Consider the following 24,671-nt stretch of genomic DNA (forward strand, 5'->3'; position numbering starts at 1 on the left):
CAGAGATGTCACTTGAATTGCTAATTCATGGCTAGTAGCCTTTCTAATGAATTTCCTAGGACTATGCACAAAAGACTTACATGTTCAACATTATCTTTGGTCACTCGGCACCATCCTGTACTCTTCCCTTTACAAATACTGCGAGTGGTTTCAAATTGTTTGCACAAACTAGGAATGTTATTAACACTCGGGGGATCATAAAGTAACTTCAACAAAATACATGTTGAACAGTATTATAGATTCACACTTGGCAAAATGCAAAACACAGAATACTTTCAGTAGAGGTTACCATCTTTGCTACTAGTTCTTTCAAGTGGAAGGTATAGGAAACAGTTTATAAGCTTGTGCACAGCTAAAACTATTTGATTACAATCAATGCATATGAAACTGGAGAAATATTACTATATAGCTTTAAAACTTTGATATTCATTTTGAGAAAATAAATATCAGCGTATTATAACCCCTATAAGGTGCGTATCACAGACTGTATTATAACATAATAGGCAAAATGTAGACAGTGATTCACTAATAATAGCCAAATAATTTAAAACTAAAGAATAGAGCTTATTGAAGTCTACTTGTGAATATTTAAAAATAGAATACTGTAATCCTTTAACCTTTTCAGATAATGTAGCCTTGGAACTGGTTATGTATGGCGTCAGTTTTAAAACGCTGTTACAAAATCATTTTATATGGCATCCAAGTCAGTTATTTTGTTTTATATTCACAAAGGAATCAGTTTTATTATACAATTTGAACGACGTTCAAATTTAACTATGTTTATTGAACTACATTTATACAATGTAAAATGTTTTATTTAGACTAGAAAGAATATGACCATTTCTTTCTCAGAAATGTGGTTGTGTGCGACTTGTGTATTATAATTGCTATGACGATTATGGATTTATTTATTATTTACAAAAATTGGGAAAAGTACTTATGTTTCAGTATTCAGCAATTATTTATTAGGTACTGGCAGCCATTTCAGTTAAAGTTGAACAGTGACAAGATTTACATGCTAAATTTTTTCAGCATGTAAAAATTGAATTTTTTCAGTTTTACAGAAAAAACTTTCAAGTTGTCCTATATGTATATTTCAATGTAGAATTGATAATTTGCTTAATTTAACTTTTTATTCTTTGACTGTTAAAAAAAGTTAAGCAAGAAGATCCAGGAAATCAGAAAATAAAAATTCATTTAAACTATTATCTGTTTAATGTCCGAAACTATATACAACATAATATTAAATTAACATAAAACAGAATTAAATATAAGATAACAAGTATAAAATGAGTCATATAATTTAAGTAATAAAATGAAGTATTTTTACACAACTGACATGATCCATAAAACTTATTTTCTGCCTATTAAAATTAGTTACAGAAAAAAAAACCATCTCATATAATATTACCAAAACAGCTTGCAAAATTTATACTCGTCACATTTCATCTACCACGTTCATATAAGGTACAGGAACTAATGAACTGCCTTTAATTATAATATTATTTAAACATTTTTTAATCATTATAAAATGTTTTTTGAACTCTAAACCACAGCCTTTTGACAATCTGAAATCAACTAAAGTCTGTCCATCCATATTTAGAATGTTTGCTTTGAATACTAGTGGACTCTTTCGTCTGTCAGATGTAGTAACAGTTACCTGAAAAAATTACATTTTAATAGTTTAAAATATATCTAATTTAATTAATACATTATCCAGCAAATTATTTCTATTCAACTTGAAAAATATTTTGTCATAACATAATTTTCACTCAAGTGTCAATGGCTTATTTGTTAAAATGAAATTTTTTACAATACAGCACAGCACATAGTTATTACTTGAAAACTTGGATACCCAAGCTTTCAATTGCAGACACTAACTAAACTTTTTTTTTGGAATCATAAAAAATATTTCCACTGGAAAACTGTCATGAATACAGTTCTCTATCTAGCAGCTGTACAAAAAAAAAAAAAAAAATGCCATCATAGAATAAGGTGCCAGTCACATAGTTGGGCATCCTAATCTCTTTTAAACAAATATACTGGGACTAAACTGAAGAGTAACATATAAAAAAAGGCAGTCTTTTTACTAAAGTTAAGTGTTAAGACAAAAATTAATGTAATAGAAAACTTTTAAACTATATGTTCCATTTTTTATAATATTAAATCCTAATGGAGATGTCCCAATTGGCATTCATCTGTGTATATGAGGCGGTATGGGTAGATTTTTATCAATATATTACTTATTAATTGAGAAGTTTCAACTTTTATACATTTTGAATTTTTTCATCATGCTACAGTTTTGAAGAAGTAGTCTTTAATCTTCTCTGATGTGGGTTGAAATGTGTCCCCTTCATTTACAGTTTTACATTATTTTTTTTATAATGTATAATTCCAAACATGTTTATCGATCAAACAAAAATATTCACAATTATAATTTTTTTTTGGGAGGGAAGTGCAACGCATGGAGCGTCAGGGTCCCATTGGTGGTCTTATCAAACCGCCGTCAGAAGACTACAAGACTAAAACCATCCCCACTTTTGGAGTAAAACCTATGCACCCCAGGACCACCAGAAGACATAACTTCATGACCAACAGGGCTCCTTACATACTCAACATGTACCAACAAAATATTGCGAATGCTTGAGACGAACATAAAATGCGCAGTAACCTTTTATGAAACAATAAAAGCAATGAGCGTGACAAAAAAGCCAGCCAATAAGGCACACAACAATCTATCTTACTATTAAGCTAATCCTGTTTTATTAAGACAAAAAATAAAGCAGGGAAATTAAAACAATAAGCAAAAACTCTAAGAACGCAAGACTAATACGACACGAAAAGAAGCCAGTAAGGCGAACAAACGATCTTACAAGCTAATCTTACATGACTCAAAACCAACCACAAAGGCATACAGTGATCATACCATAAGCTAATCCTATTTTAATTAGAACATGAAAATAAAACATTACGCAAAAACTTGAATGCTACTTAAACATAACATGAAAACAAGCCAATGATCTTATCAGCAAACATCAAATTGCCTGGATTTATTTACAACAAATTTAGCTGTAATATAACTATCACCTAGCACACACTCATGAATGATTAGATTACATTTCATTTTTGAGAAGTGAAGGACCTATGACGAGAAATGCCATTTTAATTAATTACATAATGTGATGAATATGTAAGTGCAGGATGTGTTGCATTAGTAAAATTTCATCCTACAAAATTACAAAAAAATTAACATTAAAAGAAACAAAATTAACAAATAACTCACCCCACACGGTGGATTGTTTTTAAATGGAAGCATGAGTTTATCCAATGCCATAGTTAAATAGTTAATAGCTTCTTCAGGTGTCACTGATACAAAGAACCGAGTCATACGTCGTACAAGCTTCTGCAAAGAATTGGGCTGTAAAAAAAAATTCCTTCATATTACTGTTTGTGTTCAAGTTTAATTAGGCAGAATCATAATGCTAAAATTTAAAGCAATTCACATATAATTAAATCATCCTATATCAAATCTCTAGGTAATTAAGCGATTTGAGTATAAAATGTATACATTCAATTTAAAAGCACAATACATTACACACACTGAAAAATAAAATGACAAACACAAAATTAATGTAGTAAATTAGAAAATTTGTTTGAGTCACACTAATGTGACTTCAGCTAACAAAGATCTAATGTGGCCCCTATCAATGCTAAGTAGCACTGGCAAAAAACTTGCTACAAGTAAAGATAATACATTATTTTCCTTTTTGAAGTATTCAATGCCTAATTAGTGATGAAAATTCCATCTACACTGTAAAATCTACGTAATACTTTCACTATTAAAATCTAATAATTCTCATAGAAAAATAATTAAAATAAACTGTGATCTGACATGCAAATGAAATTTAAAGATACTGAGTGTTGCATATTCATTTCATTACAGTAAATTATTTTAATTTCATACATGGAGGAAATATCTTTCATAGATTATGAATAATTTTCATTAGAACCTAGAAAATCTTTTATTCTGCATGAAAAAAAATTTCAATGTATTGACTGGTAATTAGCTACTAATCAATCCCAGCAGTTATAATGTGAAAGCACTTGAAAAGCATCTAATGATGGCAATCTATGAGAAGCACAGTTCATCTAGCATGAATTCAGCAATGTGTATTTAATTAACACCTTTACACCTGAAGAATTAAATTCATAGGGCTTACACCTAATGCTTTCTCCTCTCTTTATATTTGTTACTGAACCAAATTACAAAGATGTAACCCCAAACTAATCACTACACCATTCACCCACACACATCCACAGCATTTAATTAATAAATAAAGAGTACTACCTCTCAAATAGGACAAACTTTATACTAAATATATATCACACAAAAGTGTAGATATATTAATTATATTAAGGAAATAATATGTATTCATTTCAGGAAATCTTAAAAAAAAATCTGTTTTATAAAACTAAGAATTTTCACTACTTTTATGATTTATGTTGAATTGTTACAAGTAAGCTAAAAACAAACTGTATTGAAAACATGAAGAAAGTTTAAAAAAACATTATACTTAAAAAAAAAATAATAATAATTTAGTTATTTATTTTAATAAAGTCTAAGCATACATGAACATACGCTTAAAATTACACTTTATATTATTTATTTTGAACTGGGAATATCTTTCAGATATTCCCAGTTCAAAATAAATAATGGATGTGTGTTTAAATGAAAATAAACCTACTAGGAATGGGTAGCGGCATCAGGTAAAAACATAATTAAATCTCATACTTTGAATAATCTTTTTCACGCTACTATAAAAAAAAACAAAGAGACATTTATACTGGAAATACAACCTTCATTTGTTAAAATATAAAAAATAGAATAAAAAATCAAATGACTTGCCTGGCTTCCACATGACTGTGTTGACAACAATTGGGTCGATATTAAAAGGTCATCTAACTGAGTAGGCTGAGAGAAAGAGAATCCTGCGGTACTAAAGTTACAATCATAAACAGAGTTATTACCATCATGTTCGTAAATTGCCAAATGACTGTGTTCAAGTGGCTGTGAACTACTGAATTTTTCAACTTTATTGCATTTGGTCGGTGACATTTCAGATGATCGCAACCGTTTGGAAGGAGGTGAAACAAAACCAGAATTATGAGAACCTTTTATAAAAAAACAAAACAAAAAAACAACAAGAATGAAATAACAGAAAATTGTTTATAACTTAAACATAGATTTAGTACAAAAAGAATTATAATTTTTTAAAGCCATTATCGGAAGCAATTCTAAAAAGCTGATTTAATTTATATAAAAACAAATATATAGAGCATTATTTGAATTTTGTTTTTCTACTTAAAATTTGGGGTGCAGATCTTATTTGAATCATATTATTATGATCAAATGATTATTATTCCATAAATTATGTAATATATTTGAATATTACTATATAAGTCAGTGTCATATAAAACTAACTATGAAAGATTATACAATAACAAGTACACATGTAAAAACAAAGATGAACTTTATTATAATACTATTTACTATTACTTTACTATTAGAGAAAGAGAACAAAGGTTAATACTGTTGTGTATCTATTATTAGCGCCATTTTGCAACAAAATACATAGAATGAAACAAAATTCTGGAAATACGGTACATTTCAGTTTTGGTTTAAATCATTTAAACAGAGGACAAAGACCAATTCTGGATTTGTGAGTGGATGCAAGAGTGAAGGTGACTAACTACTACAAAGCTTTGCAATTATACATAGTTATTTATCCACTTGTCACATTAATAAATCTGTGAAACAGAGTTGTTTATTTTTTACTAATACCCAAATTTTTTATTTATTGTAGATCTAGGAGTAAATGGGTATATATTCTAGTTTTTTCTTTCTTATTCTTATGAGTAACCTCTGGGTCTTTCATGCAATGGAAGGACTTATGTGGATAAATAGTGTTAAAACAAAAAATTATGATAAAAATTTTATCTCACCATAGAAGGTAAAATAATGCATTAAGTTATATTTTCCTCTGTAAATATAACCAGATTTAAACATCTTACATTTATTGCATTTAATTACAATCATTAACTGTCAACAGGAAACTTTACAAAAAATTTTCAAAAGCTTAATTTACTTTATCCACTAATGTTAACAGATTAATTTTTTATAACCTTCATAGATGTAAGGACAAGGAAGATGAATCAATAAAATGACTAATGTATAAACATACACAGTGAATGAACAACAATAAAATTGAGTCATTTTAACAATAATAAATGTTATATTACACTATCATATTACAATATAATTATTGATTTTACTTAATTTCAAAATTTTTTTAATAAAAAATTTACAGACAGGAATAAAATTCATCAACTAATACAGAACAATCGCATTTTAAACAAAAAAAACTGCTTAGACGGTAGGGAAATCAAAAACAGTTCACAAACACAATACAAAATATTTTAAAACCAGAGATTGTTGGAGTGAAACTGCTAGCCTGGTCTTCTGATTCAACATTAATATGTTGAATGTTCTTTTATTTTAATTTATCTTTCCCATTAATTTTTTATTTGGTAACGTGACAAATACCAAAAATTAAACTTCTATTTTAAAGGATTCCAACTTTCCTGAATGAAGAAAGGAAAATTGTAGGGTATACTGAAATATGAACTGAAATGACACACTGTTAATACTTTTTTCTCTTTGTAGATTTAAATAATCCTAAAAGAAGCAACTCTTAAGAATATACAAATGAATACTTTCAGAATAAGTTCAATAGGCCAGTCCTATGGATAAAGTGCTACTTTCAATGTTGGGTAATCTCTAAAAGAATTTCAAACATTCTTAAAAATTTCACTTTTAAGAAAGATTACTTCTCAAAATATAACAAATTTTGAAAATGACTAGACAATTTAAAAAATTCTAACTAAACATTTTGCTATATTATTATTCAATATTGCAAACAAACAATTTAAAAACATTCCTCAATTACAACTTACTTTTAAGAGTTAAAATATACAAATTGTTACAAATATCAATGTATTTATATAAATATAAAAAATGTAGTTCATACTATTTTCCTGACTTCGGTAATCTAGCTTTATGATGTACAAATAACTCATACAGCTTAGATCACCAAAGAGAGGACAAGAGCATCACTGATGAGAAGAGGTGATAAAGTGAAGTTAATATATAGTTGATGCGCAGTCGATGACGAGACAACCTGCAGCAATGCTTTGGTAATATAGCTTTATGAACTATAAACTAAATCATACAGCTACATAACCAAAGCAGAGACACAAGCAAGACACAATGCGAGTTTTTGCAGTTACTGTTTTTAATGAAATCACATGTTTATATATAACTTATGTAGTAGAAAATTAACTAAAAAATTCTTAGATAGGTTTGAGTAAAAATAAGTCACTATTATAAACAATACTTAAAATACAGATAACAAAATTAGCCTATCTAAAATTACAGACAGAACTCCTAATTTAATAAAATTATTAAAATATTTTCACAATACATTAGAAAAAATACAAACAACATTTATGAGTAATATTTAGGAGTAAATTATTATATACTGCACATAGTGGAGGAAAAAAAATTATATATTATATATGCCTTGCCTCATTTATACAACTGTTTTGATTGTTACAGATGTTTCATATAGCTTTAAGGGAAAAAATTGTGAAAATTAATTGTGACTGAATACAAGTTGAATAAAATACTGGGATTAAAATACAGTTAACAACCATCATTTTGATGTCCACATACATTATTTACATACTATAACTATAAAATTGTATTTTAATTTTCTTGCCTTATTAAGATAACCATTAGAAGGTTCCTCTGCCGTTAATGAAGTTAAGTTTATTGTAATAATTTTAACTAATCACGAAAAACCAGGATTGCATGAATTTACAACTGTACAAGTAAAAAGTATAAATTAAGATTTCCTGTAAAGAAAAATTATAGCAAACCTCTCTTCAACTTAAAAAAAAAGTATTATTTTATTAACACTCACAAAAGAAAAAACCTTTCGTAGGATTTTTGAGTTGTAGGATTTCTGGAAAAAAAATGAGTTTGAAGTTTTTCCTGGCATTCAGATCATTCTACAACTTTGTTAAAAAAAATACAGCAATACACAAGGATTTTTATGTAATTTAAGTATTAAAAATAATTTGTTTTTGTTTTTTTTTGAAGATTTGATTTAGTGGGAATGAGCTTAAAAATTCTCAAAAGGTAAGATCTATTTTTTGTACTTTTAAACACTTTGTACGTACATAATTTTAATGGAAAATTGGGAGAATAAGGCTTACAGAGGAAAGAATATACTTTATTAAAACAGGTAGAAATTTCAGATATCTATTTTAAAAATAGTAGTTTCATTTAAGTGTAGTACACTACAGACTTGTTTCAACAGGTTTCCAAATTAGCACAGGTCTGCAAAATTCAGTAATACAAATTTTTAAAATAAAATAAATTACAAATCACAATAGCAAAGATAAGAACAATCTTGAATGCATAAAAACTATTTCTTTTAAAAACATGCTCTATTTTATGATACATACTATACCTGTACAATAACTCATACTTTATTTTTACAAAATAAGATAAATTACGAGGTGTGATAAAAAAATACGGTGAATAATTTTTTATTAAAAAAAGTAATAAGGTTACATAGAATTCGATTTAATCTCCTTCAAAGTACTGTCCTTGGCTAGCAATGCACTTATCTCAACGTTGACTCCATTGTTGGGAGACATTTCTGGAAGGCGTCTTTCGGAAGGGCTTTCAGCTGCTCGGTTGTGGCCCTCTCAATGTCAGCAATGGTGTCAAAACATTTTCTTTTAAGCACAGTTTTAATTTTTGAAGAGAGCCAAAAGTTGCATGGTGCTAAATCCGGTGAGTATGGTGGATGTGGACAGACAGGAACACTTTTTTCGGCCAAAAACTCACGAATGAGAAGCGAGGTGTGACACAGCGCATTGTCGTGGTGAAGCACTCACTTGTCTCATTTGCAATTCATTAGTTAAAATGCTTTGAACGGATCCATACGAGATTTTAAGGTCTTCCGATAGCTCTCGAATAGTCATTCGCCTGTTTGAACGAACCATTGTTTCCATTTTTTGCACATTTTCAACTTTTGAGGCTACTGGACGTCGCGCACACTGCTCGTCTTCAACAAACTCTTTAAATTGATCATACCACTCGTACGCAGTCTTCAAAGTTACCACATTATCGCCATACACCGATTCTAACATTTCGTGAACGTCTTTGGCACTCTTTTGCAACTTAAAACAAAATTTAATGTTAATGCGTTGTTCAAAATCCATGTTGCGCGACAGACATGACCAAACACAACCTCACTCTAGCTGCTGACTGGCAAGCTCGAACGTGTTACAATTTGTCCCTGCCTGTCTCAGTTGATCACGCTATTGGACTAATTACAGCATATGGATGAAGCGTCGGCAGTTGCCGCTATAAAAATTCATTCACCGTATTTTTTGATCACACCTCGTATATGTTACAATAATTTAGAAAGTTCTCTTTTTTCAAGTCTTATTTAAAAGAAAAATATAATTCTAAGGAACATAAAAAAATAGAATCTGAACAATTTTAGTATAACAAATTTCATTAAAATTATTAAATGTATACTTTTAACAGAAAAATAAACAAATGAGAAATTCCTTTCAGAAAAAAAGTTTAAATTAAGTTTTAATAAATAGAATATTTACAGATGAAATAATTCAAATAATTTTATTTTCTTCTGTAAAAAAGAAAATTCAATAAAAACTGCAGTCCGAGAGATGACAAAGCGCAAAATAAATATAGAAGAAATAAACAGCTTCTATGAAAGGCACTGAGAAACCACTGAGATCCTTAAAACTACTCAGAGTCACTCAGTACCTGACACAGAAATTAACTGCAATAAAGTTCTACGATGATTCTACAGGACAAGTTAAAAAAAAACCTACATAAAATCTTGATTGACAGTATTCATATAACATTTTTTTTTTTAAAGACAAATGTTAATACAGTAGAACCTCATAAAAGTCTACAATGCACACAAAATTATTAGTAAAAATAAGGACATATGTTGCTACCAGACTAGTGGAACATGCATGCATTCTTCAACTGCAAAACCTACAAAAGCTGGTTTAATTAAATCTGGCATGAATTTCTTACTATGTACATACTTTATCTTCTAATGTCCCTGATCTGTGAAATATTTTTTAGGTATTGCATAACTGTCAATACACAATGTTAATAAAAAACCCATACAAATTTCATGAAGTTTAAAGAATGATGAACATCAGTGTATCAGCATAGTTTTTAATGTACCTTCGTAGATGAGGATAAATGAAAACTTAAAACAGCTTTTTTATTTTCATAAAAAAAGGAGTTGTGAAATAATTTTTTATTATTTGTTAAATTTTTAGTATAGAACAAGATTCACATCAGTTAAAAATAAATCTCAATATTACTTGATAAGCAATGAATACTGAATCTCTTGGGTACAACAGATAATATGTATCTTGCAAGTTTTATCCCAGGTAGGTTTTACTGCACGTTTACCTAATATCTTACAATAAAATAATAAAATGACAATGTTATTCATTTGTACAATTTTATATAACATTAATGAAAACATTGTACTTATTCTAAAAATAGAGACAATAAAAGGCTGTATTTCATTAAATTAAATGTAATTTAAAATTAACAATAAGTATATATAATGAATATGGTCAGGCAAACCAATAACTGTCTGAATTTTAGAATTCTCTCAATATAAAACTTAATTCCTACTCAAAAGTGGAACTAAAATGTGAATTATATAAAAAAAGGTAATGTTATTTTTTAACGGTCCATGATAAAAAAAAAGTAGCATTGTATCTGATATGATAGAGATGATTCCAGAATTTTAATGTGTATCAAATACAATACACACTGTTAGAGGGTTAAAAACTTAAAAGGAAAAGTAAAATGCTTTTTACATAAAATATGCTGAGAAAAACCATATATATATATAAAAATCCATATGCTTGTAACAATAAAAAAAACTTCTACAAAAAAAAAATTGAATTTTTGCCACAAGCATATACAGAGTGATTCAAAGAAACGGAAAATTTTGAAAGTTGTGTTGATAGCCGTGGGCGATTGGTACCACTTGATAAGTGGCACCAGCCTTTCTAACCTAACCCGCTATTTAGTTGTCTTGGATCCTTGAAGTGGTGCACAACGTGCATTTGCTATCAAAGCGTTTTACAAAAACAATGACAGTGTGAAGGGAGCGCGTACAGAATTTCGCAACATTTTAATCTAGGACGGCACACGACCGTGTGTTTAATCTCAGCACATACAATTAAAACATGGATATCTAATTTTGAGGAAACTGGTTCGGCAATGAAAAAGAAACCTCCAGGCCGTGAGTGAACCGTCCGTACACCACAGAATGTTCAAGCTTTACAAGATGCTGTCACACGAAGTCCACATTCAAGTGTTCGAAGAATGTTAGTGAAGGACTTGCAATTCCATCCATACAAGTTGCAGATCGTCCAGGAACTGAAACCGAACGATGCAGTTGTGTGAGCACAATTCTGTAATGTAATGCTTCAGAAGATAAATGATAACGAAGAGTTTGTTCACGAACTGTGGATGTCAGACGAAGCGCATTTCCACCTCAGTGGATTTGTTAACAAGCAAAATTTCAGATACTGGGCACAAGAAAATCCTACGCAGCTACACCAGCGTCCGTTGCACAGCCAGAAAGTGACCGTGTGGTGTGCTATGTCATCTTACGGTGTTATAGGCCCTTATTTTTTGAGGATGACAACGGTCTTGCGATTACAGTGACGTCGGCTCGTTACGTAGCTGTGCTTGAAACCGATTCTTAACACAGCCTGATTTCAACAAGACAGAGCAACGTCACATACTGCACGAATATCGATGGCAGCTGTACGCCGATTGTTTGGACAACGTGTCATTTCACGAAATGGTGACATTAGATGGCCTCCCAGATCGCCTGATCTCTCAGCTTGCGATTACTTTTTGTGGGGTCACCTTAAAAGCAAAGTGTTCCACAGTAGACCTGCTACAACGGAAGAACTGAAGGCAAAGATCCGAGAAGCAATTGCGGAAATTCCAGTTGAGATGTTACGTCATACCATGAACAATTTAACGAAGAGACTTAGTGAGTGTTTACGTAGAAGAGGTCACCTGGAAGATGTCATCTTTAAAAAATAAACTAAAATGTATGTATCCTAAAATGGCAACATTTGTACAATTACATGAAATAAAATTCATTTTCTAAAAATAAATTTTCATTAACGTTATTTCATTTCCAGTTTCTTTGAATCATCCTGTATTAAAATTACATTACTATTTACAATCTTTAAATCTCTTATACTGAATAAAATGTACTGCCACTTTGATATGTATCTATTTGAGATGTCAGAACTAGGGGGTACAGAGAGCAGTCTGCTAGCCTTGAGGTATCCTGTCAGTAGATTACACACAACGTCCAAGAAAGAAGTACACTCTTCTGCTGCGCCAACACTTCAAATTTCTCACATATAAGGCTATAAAAAAAAGGAGCCATAATTTTGCAGAGATTGATGGCAGTTTGGGAATCATAACTGTCAAGGTCACAAGTTTTTCCAGGTATAAGAAATATATGAAGGGCCATAGAGGTTGAAACTGGAACAATGATATCACCCACCGACAAGCATTCAAATCATTTGTGGCCTGTTGGAAGGAGATACAAGTTTGAATGTTTGACTAGTTTCTAAAATTTCTTGCGACTGGAATAAGTTATGGGAGCAATCAATTTTTAATAAAAAGAAGGACACAAGGTTTTTTAAAGTATCTGCCTGATGGGTCCACATATTTCAGAAGTTGGCACATGAGCATTTGTGCGAATGGCTTGCAGTGAGGTTTATATAAGACAAAGCATTTTTAAATCATACTGCTTTGGAATTGGTACATTTGACTCTACAAATTCATTGCACAATCAATGCAGTGCACTAGTGTGAGCTTTTAAATGAGGTTAAACTTTCTTACTGCTGCAAAAGATGTGGTCAACCAATATGAGAAGAAATTCTTCTCCTTGACAACATGAGCCCCCATACTGCAGCTGAACCACTCCAACATGCTCCAGCCCATTTTTATTGCCCTATCATTTTCATTTCTTTGAGCCACAAAGAAACTCTTCTGGAAGGCAAATGATGGGGAGAAGCAGTTTAGATGCAACTGGCTGCCGATTTCTTTTTACTATGGTGAGATCAAAAATCAACCGCCGATCTTCTGGGAAAAATTCATTCCTAAAGAGAAGACTATGTACAAAAATTATGTAAATTTGCTTCTTTTTCACTGAAAATAAATAGAATTTAAAAATTAGTGCTGTGTTAACAAATGCTGAAAACTCCCGCTATCATCAGCATCAAATCAGTCACTTGACTAATCTGATGCTGTCAATTCCTTTTTATTCTGTGCTAATCTATTACAATAAGATTTTTAATGTTGTACATGAAATCTCAACTGCACAATTGTTCACTGAAATAGAAACCTTGTCAAAAAATTCAAATACATTCATAATCAAATAGATGTGAAAGTTTTAATGCATAGTATTAAAATTTAATTTTTCCCCATCAATGGTTCTTGATTAGCTCTAAAATAAGAACTTCCTTATGTGATGCACATACTACAGAACATCACTAATTCATTCCACAATTTAAGTCACAAAATTGATATTAATCAGAAAAGCAATTCTATAAGAATTGTTCAGTAGGCATATTGTTAAGAAAATTTAACAGTACCAGAGTCAACATTTATCTCTGAAAAAAAAACTAACATTTTTAAGGAGGATGTTCAAATATGATCTAAAGATTATCACAGATTAAATATTAATTTAACAGCATGTATTTAAAGCGGATAAAAGGAATTTTTTTGGCAGCAACAGCATACTGTAAGTCAGCAAAGATATTCCAAGCTTATATAGAAACCTAGTATAAACATGATACAAATATTATTTAAATATTGGAAAAATATACACATACCTAATGATCGACACACTTTTTTACTAAACCATCTGTGCTTCTTTATCTTTGGTATAGTGAAACGTGAAGATGGTAATGGCATAAGCATCCGTCTTGCTAAAGACAGTGCAGTGTTGTCTATTTTAGACCATGGGGTATGATCAACATACTGGTTGCTATCTTTCCATAATAAATACTCAGCACACTCCGATGTTGGTTTATCCCAAGGTAATTCTAAAAAAAGAAAAACTTGAATGAATGTTAATTCTCTTCTTTGAAATTCAAAGATTACTTATACATCATTTTCCCATCTTTAAGAGTTTAAACCAAGGAAAACTTTGTTTTATAATGCTGAAATTAACAAGTGATAGGATATAATTAGTGGGGATTTTCTTAATTACTAAACTGAACAATGCAAACACTTTACATTTTATAATATATAAATCTTACCTGATAAATTTACCTAGCTAGTAATAATACTAGTGTTATTTGCTAATTTTCATTGAATTTTCCCAATCCTAGCTTAGAGATGTTAACTTGATACAAGGTTTAACATATGCCTGAGTGAACATGAATATACTCAATCATCCGAATTATATAAACATGTAAATGGCTAAATATGGCAGAACTTACTGAACACATATTCATGTCACTTAATGCTACAACTTCTGCATATCATATCATGGACTATTGTACAACCTAAATTCATATACCAATCAGCCATTTATAGGTAGATTTCAGTTATTTTACTGCAGATAAATTTTTATATAAAACTATATTCTGGCAAATGAAAAAATGCAAATGTACTTATGACTGCAATAATTTCTCAAATTATAAAAAAAAAACTCAATATACACCAAACCAAAGTTTGTTCCTTCCTGCATTAGTAACTTATTCTAACTATAATAAATGTAATTGTATTATCAAGGAAAACTTGGGAAATATAATTTTAGCTTTTTTTTTGTACATATCACTTCTGGTTTCAACAACTATTTTAGAATATGTGGTTTACATATGTAAACCACATATGTTAAGTAAGAATCTCAATCGTCACATAAAGTTTTAGGTTGTATTGTCAAATATTTTGATGCGATAGCAAGCCTTTGAAAAAGAGATACTATTTCCAAATTCTATTGGAACATTGAAATGCTCGTTTCAGATTAATAAGCAGTTTTGCAACAGAAATTTAATGATTTTCTTAAATGAAAAATCACATTTCTCTAAAAAATGGAAGGTAAAATGAAAATATTTGCATAAATCCAAAGATTTGATCTTATCAGTTCACTCCATGTCCTGTGTAAACTGCAGACTACTACTGGAAAAAACCCCACACAACATCCTTATAAGTAATAGATAATACTTTTAAAAAAAGTGTTTTTTATTTACTTTTTTAGACATTAACATTACCACAATAAAATGTACTTCATAATTTATATAGATTATACATCTACAAGTGGCACTAGTTAAAAATCATTCTTTGAAAATAATTATGTTTACTGTAAGCCAGTTTCCAGTGATGAACAGAGTAAAGATATAGCTTACAGGAGACCACTTTACTTTTCACTTTTCATAGTAAGCTTGGCAGGCAGTAAATTTTGTTTTTCATGAGAATGGCTATGCCATTTTCAGAATGGGATGGGGATATCAGTTCAAAATGATTATACACTACAACACATTTATACATTATGGTAAAAAATGCAGTTGAGGTTACCCGATGGATGCAGTATCACCCATCGTGTATGTGCATGATTGGCTTTTGTTGGTTAAAATAAGATTTAAGAATTGAGATTTAATTCAGGGCAGCCCAGGCTTGCAAGATACTCCGGTTGTGGAGTTAGCAACACAAGATCACAGAAAAGAAGATTAGTTCAGAGAAAACAATGATGATGTTGCTCAAGGGCAGATTAGCTGTAACATGACAACCAAATGTAGCAATGACAGGTATTTAGGCGTTTTCCTGGATGAGAATCTTTGATTCAAGGACCACTTTCAATATGCTGCTAAAAAGTTTGTTCTGTTTTTTTTTTTGATGTCTGGAGAACTGTTTGGATGCAAAAATGTCAGAACCATGCATGTTCTGAAACCCTTGTGTATAAGGGTGTACGCGAAGCTATAATTGCTGGCATGCTGCACCTGTCTGGGGTCATCGAATGAGGTACAAAGGTTATATTACGTTGAGAGCCCTGTATCTACTATTGTTATAGATATTACAAACAACCTGGATGACTAGGGACCTGCCTGGGTGCTTACTTCACAAGGATAGGCACATTTGACGAACCCTGGTTAGCTGAGATATTAGCTGTTAGGATGGGAATGGATATGTAGAGAATTCTGTGATCGAGCTCTGCTGCAGTGTAGGAGGGGGTAGCATTGACCTCGGTCCCAAAAGTGGACCAGAACAGAGTTTTGATTAGACTGTTTTTAAAGTAAATCAAGAGGACTTTAGAAAAAAGATTTTAGAACAAAATTGTCATTGCGATCAACACTTGTTTTGTTGGTATGAGGATTGTTTTTTTAGTTTTAAAAACTCATCAAGTAATGATCTGAGTACAAAGTCTAATTGAAGTTAGATATGAAAAAAGTTTGTGTGAAGCACTTTGTGTTAGAGAAAGGCGCAGGGATCATGCTTCAGCGAATTGGGTAATTTGAAAGTCAAGGATAAGTTACGGTAGGTGGTTGTTTTGGAAGAGGCCACATGAAGGTGGTAGAAGCTGTGTAAATACAGACAGAAATGTCTGCAGAGGCATTTGCATCAGAAGTTTCTGACAGAGGCCAAACTGATGACTATGATATGTTATCAAGTTCAGAGGGTCTAAATGACGACATCCGGTAAAGCCTATCAGGGCTATAAACCAAAGGGGTGGTATGACCTGACATAACTTGAACAATGAGTTCTAAGACAACATAAGTTGATAACTAGCAACAATAAAAATATTAAGTTTTGAATAGTGCACTTATTTTTAGATTTAAAAGTATGATTGGCAAACACTTAAATAATATTGAAATAGGCAACATCAGCAGGCAAAAATTTGGAACTGTTATACTACCTGCACTTTGATAGCTTTAATAGGTTGAACAATTAGAAAATTATATTTTAATAATTTACATTATATACAACGACTAACACCAGCCAAATAATTTATGAGGAGGACAATTTAAGCAGGCACAATATAGAGACAGATTTTAAAATATTACAAATACCATAATTAGAATTATCCATAAAATTAAAACTACTTTTAATACAAGATCAGATGCTAATTTTTTTTTTTAAGCATTACAGTATTAACAATAAAACCTAATAATATGAAATAGAGTTTATATTTCAGTTCTACAAATGACACCATCTCTCTGATCAACACAGGGACTGGAACATAAAATTATTGTGCCTCTTTAGTTATGAAATTATACAACTAAAATTATATAAATAATTTCACTCGAGTTAAAAAATAAAGAACAATTACTGTTAAAATAATATATCAACCTCCTCTTTTTGAAAATCTGTTAAAATACCGTGTCATAAAAAATGTCCAGAAACCAGAGTTGAATTGCTTAATTTTTTGAATTATAAAAAAAATTTGAAATATAATCAAATCTTAATGAACAATAGATAACACCATTTATACAAAATGTACAATCTACTTTGATCACTTTTTATTTAATATAAAAGCAAATCTCATATACAAATCTTTCCACAAATTTCACTGGAATTTTTCAGATCTTTTTAATAACTAAATCAAATGTTTTGACTATATCAGAAGCCAATGTTGTCAAAAGCAAGACTGCAAATCATTGTTTATAATAGTTTAGTGTTAACTATTACAATGAACAAATTTTTCTTGTTAATATATTTGATTTTCAACAGAATAGAAGTTATTGTACTTAAAACAGAAGATATAGAATTTAATCAATTAATAACTATCCATTTTTATAAGTTTGAGTATTTAATTGGATAAAACAGAAAATATAAATTCACAAACAATCTTTAATTAGTTTGTAATCTTTTGGTGAAAATGTCATACATTATGAACAAAATATTCTAACAATAAACAAACTATTTTGCTACCTATATATATTTATATATTCAATAACTGGCATTTTAATTCAATTTAATCTGTAAATTAATCTTCTTCTTTTTTTAATTTAAATATTCATAATTTATAAGTATATTTTTAATCCTACGTTAAATATACTTTCTGAATGTCATATGGAAGGCATAACGCAATATCCACTTTTATTTAATTCATAACTGGCTAGCAAAAAAAAGGCAGAAAAATATTATGTGAAAACATATAACTTCTAAGTAAATAACAATAACTTTTAAGTTGTTACAAACTACAAGTAAAAATTTTCATTACTTTATACATATACATTAAAATAGCATTAAGAATTTCATTACTTAACAATGATTACTAATGGATTATATTATAATACACATTTAGGAATAAAAATACATTTAAAAATATTATCTTGGCTTAAAAAAATCATCCAACCAAATTCATATATTTCATAACTTAAAAAACAGAGGAAAAAATCTTGTGTATACTTAAGATTATATATTACAAGCAATAATACATGTTTTCTTATTACATCAGATGGCAGAATAGTATGGATCAGTCCTAATTGGTCTCAGTTGAAAAAGTACCTCTAAAACTGAATACCATACATTATCCTGCACACAATCTTAATTTTTTTTTTATCTAAGCTAAATAGCCAAAGCAAGAATTTGAGAAATAGCTTATTATGCAGACAGAAATAATCACTTTTTGTTGTATGAAATATTTTACTCATAATTTTTGAATTTTTGTCATTTTATAAACTCAATAACTATTCAAAGAGCAGTTAAATAAATGTTATCTTTATTTTTCAAGTAAGAAGGTATATTCAATATAATTTCACAATCTTACTGGCTCAATTCTTTTTGTTTTGGTCCCTATCCCAACTGTCGCATTAATATTACTGTCTTTTATTTAAATTCAGTTATGCACTACACATGCATAGAGATAAATGTATTCACAGAATATAATAAGTTTTATAGGTTTGATTAATCGGTCATCAAATCTCACCAGAAGTAGTGTCATTAAATTTGGCAGAATTATTATTATATTAACATTTTAAATTTTGACTTTCTAATTTTTGTCCAGATTACAGAACTAGCAAACACAGGGTGATTTTTTAGTCCTGTTACCCAATTGTTAATGTCTGGTAATTTTTTTTCCAAGAAAGGGAAATTTTGTTTTGCGACACAAGGTTGGTGGTAGCGCTACTCAACCGGTATAGATACGGCAGTGTGAGTTGATTCTCCTTCAGCTGTCTAAACTTTTGTGCCATTTCTGGTCGTGTTACGAACAGAAAGTCTTTTACCATAGAACGAGTTTTCATTCTTTAACAATATTTTGCTATAAAATCATACAAGAGTGTAAAAGAATCATTTCAAATTAAATTTGTTGGTGTTCCTACGCCAGAAAAAATGTCAATTTCTAGGCTAGCAAACCGATTTTGAGAGACAGGTAGTGTTTGCGACAGAAAACGTAGTGGTCGACTAACTCGCTTGACACAGATGATGTTTTAGAGAATGTGAAAACAAGATTGCTTAATTCTCCACGGAAAAGTTTATGAAAACTTTCCACGCAAGTTGATTTGTCATATTCGACTGTTCAGAAAGCTGCTAAAAATTGAACTTGTATCTCTATCGTGTACAATTAGTCCAAGAGCTTCAGCCTCCAGATTTAAATAAGTGACTGCAATATTGCCGTTGGTTTAGGTCTCTCATAAATGATAATGGAATCAAATTTTTACACACAGTATTCTTTAGTGATGAAGCTTGAATCCATCTCTATGGTTATGTGAACAGTCAAAACTGTCGAATTTGGGTGGTTGAAAATCCTAACGCTTTACAACCTGAAAAAAATTGGTGTGTGATGTGCGATATCTCATCATCGTATAGTTGGACCCATATTCTTCGAACAGACAGTAAATGGTGAAATATAAAGGAAATATTGTGCGCCAATTTGTGTCCCTCCTGGAACCTCAAAAACTGTATTGCTGGTTTCAGCAAGATGGCACACGTCTTGAGAAACCATGGATTTTCTACAAGAGTTCTTTGATGATTGAATAATAAGCAAGGGCTTATGGCCTCCGGGGTCCCCAGACCTCACATCTCCTGACTACCTTTTGCAGGGCTATATTAAGTCCAAGGCCTTCAAAAACAATCCTCACACTATTGATGAACTTAAAGTCAATATTACAGAATCACGAATATTTCTAATGTAACTTAAAAAGGTTTCTGCTAATATGCTGAATAGAGTCCGTGCGTGTATAACCGCAAGGGATGGGCATTTTGAACATATTCTTTAACAATTTAATAGCCTTTTATTAAATCTCTTTTGTAAGTAACAAATACATTTTTTTTATTCCACCTAAATTTCCCTTTCTTAAATTACATTAAAAATTGGGTAACAGGACTAAAAATTCACTCTGTAGAAGTAAACAACAGTTATTTTTTTTTAAAGCAAGATACAACTTTGTATATAGAGCAGACATAATTCTGTTAAGTGAAAATCCCTTCATCAAACTACTCTTGGAAGAGGTTATCAAGACTGTGTTGTAATTTATATTAATAAAGTTCCACTGTTGTTAAACAACATAAAATATATTTGTTCAATCTAATTATAAATTTAACTGTTCCATAATAATTCATAAAACTATTAACTAAAATTAATCATGAAACATCAAAATGGCTGATTTTACAATTCATTTGCCAACTACCTTTTGCTACAACAAAAATTACCTTAATATTACCATGATAACACTAACTTCTTAATTTTGAAGGTAGATGTCGCTGATAATCGGGTAAGACTCTGACTTTGGTATGCTAGCTTTAGGGCACTCTCAATGGAACTCCTACAGCTAGGATACCAAAGATAGTGTCATTATCCACAAGTCTTGCAGAAGCTGTTCATAAAATGAATTGATGGCTCTTCCTTGAAATTTTTTTCACTACATTCCATATTATAAAAAAATCTTCAAATTGATTTAAAAGAAAATTAAAACTTCAAAGCTGCAGTTTAAACCACAACTGATATTTCCATCCATTTAAAATAATCTAACTGATCTCACATCACCCAAGGCTGGGAGTTAAAACATACTGGTTTGGATGTTCCTGTCTGTGTACTGAAACCGATTTTTGATAGAATCTTCAATAAATTATATAAATTAAACCACTGTCTATATATTTTACTGGTAAAAAATGCACAAATCAAACCTATTCTTTTTTGGTAATTTGCAATACTTGAATAAAATTAATTTTCATTAGCATAAAAAAACTTTATAGTTATTTAAGTTTAGTTAAATTTAACATTTTAGTAATTAATTTTAATTGAAAAAAAAAAAAAACAATTGATTTTAAGTAATCAAAATTGAAACCAAAATCTTTCTTTTTACCATATGCTACATACATTTATATTTATTGCTTGTAATTGTAATGGAAATAAATGACAAAATTTGATTTTCAATTCAAACTGTTTACAATAATTACTAGTTTAACAATAAAAATGTTAATCAACAGACTGCATTGAGGATATAATAAAAAAAATAGTTTAAATCAAGATTTTAAAGCGCCAATTTATAGGGAACAGAATGTCATAACTAAATTGAGTTTTATAAACTTACCACCTGCAAGCATTGCTACAAGTATAATGCCACAAGACCATATATCAGCAGGTTCTGCAGAATATGGACGCAACAACACTTCAGGTGCAATGTATGGAAACGTACCGCACTGTTTTTCAAGTGGTCTCTCCTGAAAAAAACAAATTAATATAAACAAATATATAAATCTCTCCTTAAAATAAATAAAATTATCTTTTTAACTAAATGATCAAATAATAAATCGGTTAAAAAAATGAATGTTTAAGACACTTTTTAACTTCAAACCATATTGAAGAAAGACAACTAAGTAGTACGGATATACTTGGAAGAAATGTTTTGTTTGTCCAGGTTTAATTCTAATTGAAATGAATCATTGAAATATATTTAAATGAATATATTGAAACGAATCATTGAAACCTGAGTGTAGCTCAGAACATCCTATATTAAAATTTATTCATCTTATCAAAAGCTTTGGATCATTTAGAAGTTCATTGTCACCCTTACTCAACTTTTATTAGTTTCTAATGGAAACAAATTTCAGATGATCATGTTACTGTGTTTAAGCTGAGTTAAAAAAAAAATTATATCTGTATAATACAACAATTAAGTGTCCTAGTGAACTTTAACTTTTTTCCATTAATAAAAATACCTTCAGTTTTCTGGACTACATATAACCCTAGCAATTAAGATAATTTTTTTTTATTCTTATCTTAAACAGTGACATTTAACTGCATTTTTATTACTACTACATAAAACTCTAAAAAACAAAATCATCTGCAAAAGTGTAACACATTAGAAACAGGCAGTCATGCACATACACACAACCACATCTATAAGCTTAGTTAACATAATTCTCTTTTTCTTTAGCTTCCGGAACCACTGTAAGGTATTACTTCAGAGGATGATATGAGAGAATGTAAATGAAGAATAGTCTTGTACAGTCTCAACCATTCCTGAAGATGTGTGATTAATTGAAACCCAACCACAAAACACACTAGTATTTTTTGGTGGTTAGATCCATGATCTAGTATTCAAATCTGTAGTAACTGCCTTTACTAGGGAATATTAGAACCTAGATTTTAAAATCAGCTGATTTGCAATGACAAATTAACCGCTAGACTACTAGTTATGCTTTTAGGTAGATTTCATAAGAAAGCTACCCTTGTAATAATGGTACCATGATTAGACCTCCAGAAAAATTTTGAATATCTTCGCGTTTCAAATCCCCCAGACCCCATAACCATTGTTAGTTTATATATACATTTTTTCACTTTCTTGTGGACATAACTGCTGTAATTCGGCCAATTACTTTAAAATTGATACATAAAATATAACAACCCAAAATCTGTCGCGTTCGTTAATGGGCAAAATTGAACCAGGGGGTGGAAATGGGGGCTTTTTAAAAAAAAACAATATATTATTACTACTTTTATTAAGTAAAATATCAAATTTGTTTAAAGTTCCTACTATTCTATGGTTAAAAGCCTAAAACTTATGCAAGTAAAGTTTTTTGATATCACCAACCATTGGCACAAGGGGGTGGGAAGAACTGGGTTTCAGACAAAAATAATTATACCTCCCTTAACAGACACATTATCGTTGGTCCTCTAAACATTACCTAAAAAATTTGCCTGAAACAATTTTTGATATGACCAACCCTTACGGCAAGGGATGACCAAAATGTCCCAAGATGGGGCTTGTTGTATGCTAAACATGTGAAACTTTTCACATGCAACCATTGCTTAATTTTAAGGTGGAAAATTTTTTATCCCCTTTAAAACTGGTAAAATCTACCCTGCCTTCCGGAATACTGAAAGGAATTTTTTAAAACGTAATTGAAAAATTATAACAACTACACAGTGTATTAACTACTTTAATCTCAATCTTTTCCTTGAGCTCTGTAGCAATTAACACAGATATCATGCATCAATCCAACAGCAAGCACGGTCATACTAGAAACTTTCAGTAATAACTTTAAGGACAATAACTAATGTTATTATTTTTTTTAAAAGAATGCAAGTAATTTTTTCATGCATAAAAAGCATTTTTGTTTACAATCTTTTTTTTTTTTTTAGAGACTTGCTTTAAAGAATTAATATTTTTTTACTGCATATAAAATATTCAAAATATCATTAAAATTTCTTTCAATGGAAAAAGGGAGAATTTTGTTTAAATTATCTTATTCAACAGGATAAAAATAATATATTTCAGATGATAACTCTTAGATACTAGCAGTACTTGCACTGACAGCCATATATTTTTAAATGGAGATAAATCAGATGTAAATTCAAATTAACCTTTTCAGATCATGTAGCCACTAAACTGGCTGTGTATGGCGTCAGTTTTAAAACGCTGTTACAAAATCATTTTATATGGCATCTAAGTCGGTTATTTTTTTTTATATTCACAAAGGAATCTGTTTTATTACACAATGTGAATGACTATACGATGTAAAATGTTTTATTTAGACTAGAAAAATATGACCATTTTTTCTCAGAAATGAACTTGTGTATATAATTGCTATAAGGGTTAATGATTTATTTATTATTTACAAAAATAGCTTATCTTACTAGCAACATATCGAAGTATTGAAACACATAATAAATTATGATATACGGCACACACAAAAAAAAGAAGGTATTTGTGGTCATAAATATGTCACTTTTACTTGAGGTCTATAAATATCTTTTCTGACAAATGATATCGGTAAACATGTAACACATAACGATTTGTAATGAATAACACTATATAGTAAAAATTGTTTTTTGTAAGTAAATCTGAATAGCCTTTTGAGTGGTGGGAATTTTTATAAAACGCAGTTTTCTGAATCTCTTTCACTTATACAAACATGTTACTAATTGTGATTTATGACACGGGTTTTTCATCATATTTTGCCCAATTTTCACGAATAAAAAGCACGGTAGAAATGCGCAAAAAAATATCCAATTGTAGCGGGGTTTTTTGGTCAA

At 30.0% G+C, this 24,671-nt stretch overlaps 1 protein-coding gene across 3 annotated transcripts in view; it reads right to left on the reverse strand.

The window, feature by feature from the left end:
* Nucleotides 1-1,196: 1,196 nt before the first annotated feature.
* The window catches only part of grp (serine/threonine-protein kinase grp), a 56,970-nt gene continuing 33,495 nt past the window's right edge, over nucleotides 1,197-24,671 (reverse strand). For 2 of the 3 annotated variants that reach the window (XM_075368451.1, XM_075368452.1), the window contains 5 exons: nucleotides 21,724-21,853; nucleotides 14,077-14,289; nucleotides 4,907-5,172; nucleotides 3,284-3,418; nucleotides 1,197-1,660 (listed from right to left, as the gene is read on the reverse strand). In XM_075368451.1, the coding sequence (XP_075224566.1) occupies nucleotides 1,439-1,660; nucleotides 3,284-3,418; nucleotides 4,907-5,172; nucleotides 14,077-14,289; nucleotides 21,724-21,853 (966 nt within the window). In that variant the 3' untranslated portion in view covers nucleotides 1,197-1,438. The remainder of the gene's footprint in view (nucleotides 1,661-3,283; nucleotides 3,419-4,906; nucleotides 5,173-14,076; nucleotides 14,290-21,723; nucleotides 21,854-24,671) is intronic. The other variant, XM_075368453.1, reaches the window with a different exon arrangement.

Source organism: Lycorma delicatula, chromosome 6, assembly GCF_047948215.1.
Source record: "Lycorma delicatula isolate Av1 chromosome 6, ASM4794821v1, whole genome shotgun sequence".
NCBI lineage: Eukaryota > Metazoa > Arthropoda > Insecta > Hemiptera > Fulgoridae > Lycorma > Lycorma delicatula.